Source organism: Triticum aestivum, chromosome 1A (genome assembly GCF_018294505.1).
Source record: "Triticum aestivum cultivar Chinese Spring chromosome 1A, IWGSC CS RefSeq v2.1, whole genome shotgun sequence".
NCBI lineage: Eukaryota > Viridiplantae > Streptophyta > Magnoliopsida > Poales > Poaceae > Triticum > Triticum aestivum.
Window position 1 is genome coordinate 447,458,109 of NC_057794.1, and position 5,090 is coordinate 447,463,198.

A 5,090-nucleotide genomic window follows, 5' to 3' on the forward strand; every position below is an offset into this window, starting at 1 on the left:
TCGTCGATTTTTTCATCCCTTCAGCGTCGAAATTTATTTTTCTATCCGAGGTGGTACTAAATTTTGGTGCGTCCGTCTGTTTTTTTAGTAATACAGAATTTTGTACTCGGTCCGCACAAGTTGTAGCCTAGCGAAATCAGCCCACTTATTTGCCTGTCCATGTAGCGGCAAAAATCCTATATCTCGCTCTTTGCGGTAGATAGTCGGAGTTCATACAGGGCACCCAAGCCGACCCGTTCTTTTTCCTCATCCAAATTTATATTTATTTTTACCTTATTCCATAATTAATTTTTGTCAAATTTTCGAAAATTGTTTGATTTACAATATTTTCTTCCCATTTTAAAAATGTTTGAAACATTAATTTATTTTCTCATTTCGATTTTCTTTAAATTCACAAATATTCCAATTTTTCTATTTAAAAAATATTCGAAATTTGAAATATATTCCTGTTTCAGTAAAATGTTCACAGATTCAAAATACTGTCCATGGTTAAAAACACATTTTATAAAACTGTTCTGAATGTTCAAAACATGTTTCATTTTCAAAAGTTGATCACAAATTTAAAAAATGTTTGGGTATTGATAAAAGGTTCATGTCTTCAAAAGATGATGTTGTTTCAAATTTTGTTCATGTTTTTTTCCAAAATGACTAGAATATTAAAAACAATGTTCATAATTTAAAAAAAGTTCATGTTTCCAAGAATATTCGGCAATTCATATTTTTCAAATAGTTCAAAAAATATTTTAAATCTAACGTTGCACTATGTTCTTAAATATTCGCCTGGCTATCGGTTACCAGTAGGCATTTGTTGTCGTGGCTAGCGGCACGTGGTTGGGTTTTTAAGGTCTTGTGTTTGATTGTTCAACATGTCGTTTTTTGGATTATTACTCATGCCTTGCAAACACAGGTTATTTCGATGCCTACCAGTGGGGGTGCCCAGACGCGAACTGTTGTGTGTCCCATGCGCTATTTGATGCAACTAGCGTCATATAATATCTCCCATGCAGCTGCCCTAAGAAAAGAAAAAAATATATGTTTAGATTTTGTTCCGCCCATTCCACACGTAGCTCCCCAATTTTTTCGGTTATCCCCCGGGTGGGCCAAACTGGACCTACCACGTATTTTTGTTTCTGTCGAACTGACGAGCAGCAAGGGGATTGAACTATGGACCTTCCCTATTGTGCCGATGGATAAAACCAGCTCAGCTAGCTTGCAATTATAATAGGAACAATCCCATCTTGAAATTTTATACTAAATCACACTGGTTTTATATGTCTCTAAGTTGTCTGGAAATAAGGAGGTTGTGTGAGAATAAGGAAGTTGTCTCGAGAATTATGAGCAGAACGAGGGACTCCACAAATTATTGCTGGAGGTAACTTGCACGTGCTAATAAAAGACAATATGTTGGTTGGCTATAATGGAAAGAAATTGTGGGCACATGCTAATAAAACAGAATATATTGGTTTTGCTCTAATTAATAAAATTTATGGGCATGTGAGCGCAAAAATAGTTGAAGAAAATAAACCCTGATAATGAAGGGACATTCATGCCTGGTTACGCGCTGATTATGCTAATGCAACATAATTTATGCGCTATAATTAGTAATCCATCTGATTACGTCATCGTTGGAGAAAGTGGTCGAAGCAACCGTGTCTCGAAGGTCGCGCATAGCAACCAAATGAGAACGCAACCACAACTCCGAGACAGAGGTGGACCCGGAGGGAAAAAAAGGTACCCGTTGGGTGGTCGCTGCCACGCCGACTAACCACACCACTATCAAGACCTCGTGGGCCAAACATGACTCGTGAGAAGACTGCAGCTACTCACTCTGTCGCCCATCGTCGTGGAGACTGTTTTTGATGAACACATCAATTATCTCTCCCTCTGTTTGTTGCAAAAAAAATTATCTCACCGTTGCAACGCACGGGCATATATGCTAGTTCAAGAGAAAAGCATATACCTTTTATCAGTGCGCGCACACACATACACACTTTCATTACAAAGTTCACACAAGTTCAAAGCCTCCTCTTCCAAGTTGATCACAATCCACACTGATACAGGAGGTATAAATACGTGGCACATATACAACGCCACGGAGGGCTCAGATCTTGCGGATAAGAAGTTGAGCACCATATTGGGGTTGGAGGGTCATCACCATCATTGGTGCATGAACATAGGATGGCGAGACATCAAACGCAAACCGCTGGAGCACCATTGCAAGCACCAACTTTGCCTCGACCATCGCGAGATTCTGGCCAACACAGATGGCAGGGCCAATCCCAAAGGGGAAGTATGCACCGAGGTGATAGCTCTTGCCATCTGCAAACCTCGATGGATCAAACTCCTCCGCATTAGCTCCCCATATGTCAACATCATGGTGAATGTCAATAATAGGCAGGTTGAGCTGAGTGCCTGCAGGGATGTCAAGTTTGCCCAGCTTCACATCCCTGGTGACTGTCCTGTTGACGAACAGAGCTGGAGGATACAGCCTGAGGGTCTCCTTCAACACCATATTAACCTGATATCATGACAACATCGCTAGTGTTATTATAATGTTCCAGTTAGGTGATATCGTCAAGAATAAGAAAAGCTGTAGTATTCATTCAAGTAAATAAGGCTCACAATTTTCAGACTGCTCAGGGTTTCCGCGTTTGGGTGCTCGTTCTTGCCACACACTTGAAGGACTTCATCTCGGGCCTTGTGTTGCCATTCTTGATGCAATGCCAGCAGAAGTGTTGCCCAAGTCAACAAATTTGCAGTTGTTTCCTTACCGGCAAAGTAAAATGTCTTGCACTCATCAATGATCTCTTCGATTCCCATTTTAAACTCATTGTCAGCTTTGCTGGCTGATAGCATCAAGCCAAGCAAATTTTTGGAATCTTCACACTTGTTTCGATTTATGTCAATCAATCTGCGCAGGGAATTTCGGATCTCCTTGTTTAGGCTATGCCTTCTTCGGTTCTTCTTTGTCGGCACATACCTAAGAGAGAAAGAGGTCATATTCTTTTTCCCTAGCTGTGAATGAAGAGCATGAGTAGCAAGAGAGAGAGATGCAAACATTTTATTTTCTGATGTAAAAATGTAGAAATATGTAGGAACTACTCCGTATATGTTTAGTAATAGAGAATAAATGGTGACCCAACTTCAAGTTTATGAGTCAATCTCACCTGAAGCCAGGAAAGTAGAAGGTTCTCATAGCAAGTATGACAAGTTGTATCTGTTCATCTTGCAATTGAAAAATTCGCTTTCCTTCCTCATAGCTACTTCCAAATGCCACACAAGAAATGACATCCGCACTCAAAGTGTGGAATTCTTTATTTACATCGATCTCAAACTCTGCTCGAGTTTCTCCTTGGACTTCCCATTCATCCAGCATGGATGAAGTGATAGCTGATATTTCTGGTATCCAACCCTACCAAATCCAAACAAGTTTAGTGGTATACCATATCTTATTAAGTGCATTATGTACATCACAACTGCTTTTGCACATCCACATGTTTTAATTGAAAGAAGAAACATGGACACCGCAGGCCAGGAACTATTCTGATAGCTCCTGACAGCTACAAACTGTGAGGGAAATAACCAGTCATGCAAAAAGGTTGAATTTCAGTAACAAATGTTACCAATCAATAGGCAACCAATTCATGCTTGTCAAGCTATTGAGATAAGTTCATTTCAAATATTCATATACACATTGCTAGAAGTTGAAATCAAAGTTAGCAGAAAGAGTAGCATTTAAGAAAAAATGAATTGCGAAATAAGCGTGCATACTGTCATATTCAATAACAGCACCAAGTTCAAAGCAATGGAAAAAAAAATTATAGTTTTGTAAAGAGATGGCACACCCTACGCCTGTATCGGAGCAACCAAGATTTTAGCAAGACTTTCTAGTCTACAAACTGTAAAGCAATGGGAAAAAATGTAGTTCTGTAAAGACAAGTGGTCAATTTTATGTTTCAATCCGATTTCAGGAAGCGCCTCCTCACCTTGACCCTCTCCATGTTGAACGCGGGCGAGATCACACGGCGGTGGTGCGCCCACTTCTCCCCGGTGAGCCCCACCAGCCCCTCGCCGATGAGCTGCCGAGCTTGCGGGTTGTTGCCGCTGCCGGTGGTACCCTTCTCGAAGGCCCCCGTGGAGTCGGTCAGCACGGCCTTGGCGACCTCCGGGCCGGAGACCACCAGCCGCGGGCGGGGTCCGAACCAGAACACGAACGGGCGGCCGTATCGCGCCGCCCACTCGCGGTACTGCGGCGCGGCGCGGCCGATGAAGGCGTGGTGGAAGGAGGCGAGCGGCGCGGACTGGGCGGCTTTGGTCATGGCGACGTATTCGGCCGCGTTTCCGGAGAGCAGGCTGCGGGGAGGCCCCCGGATGCCCTGACAGCGCAGGCGGCGCTCCAGGCGGTACGGCACCCACACGATGGAGTGGAGCGCGCAAAGCACGTACGTGAGCGCGGCGAGTAGACCGGCTAGGATCAGAGCAGCGACGGCGCCCATTGCTTGCAGCTTGGCGATTCTGAATGGAGTTTGGCTCCCCACCGAGGTAGAAGAACCAAAGGAGTTGACTCTCTGTTTGCTTTTTCTTTTTTTGAGTCTCTCTCTGGTACTTTTTTTTTTAGGCTGATCTCTTTCTGGTACTAGGAGGTAGCCAAAGTAATCGAGCCGTGCTGAGGCTGGCGGCCGAGGCTCGGCCCAAGGCGTGCTGCGTGCCTGGCATGGCATGATTAGCCCGTGCCTGGCCTGTCGTGTGCCGTGCCGGCCTGCTCGTGGGGCGGCCCGCCAAGCAGGGCCTGTTTGGTCAGCTTTGGTTCCTATTTGGATCTAAAAACACAATTTTTCTTTTGCAAGTGGCGCCCTTCCAGTACAATCGAAGTCGCTCACATACATAAGCATATGTTTACTTCTATAAATGCATGCACGCACATCGTATCCTTGTGAACACCACCGAGAGACTGAACCGGCATAACATTTTGAGATTTTACGAAGTCACTACAGGCGCCTTCCACTGAACGAACATCGCCGAAAGTCTGAAATAAATTCAGAAATAATGCGACATCAATATCAAGTCTAGGACAACTCTGATGTGTTGGA

At 43.8% G+C, this 5,090-nt stretch overlaps 1 protein-coding gene across 1 annotated transcript; it reads right to left on the minus strand.

The window, feature by feature from the left end:
• Positions 1-1,937: 1,937 nt before the first annotated feature.
• On the minus strand, positions 1,938-4,600 carry LOC123055245 (cytochrome P450 734A1). Its single transcript, XM_044479234.1, has 4 exons — positions 3,987-4,600; positions 3,168-3,412; positions 2,623-2,980; positions 1,938-2,518 (listed from the first exon to the last, which is right to left on the minus strand). The coding sequence occupies exons 1-4, from the start codon at positions 4,494-4,496 to the stop codon at positions 2,102-2,104; spliced, it is 1,530 nt and encodes a 509-aa protein (XP_044335169.1). The 5' UTR covers positions 4,497-4,600; the 3' UTR covers positions 1,938-2,101.
• Between the last annotated feature and the right edge of the window lie 490 nt (positions 4,601-5,090).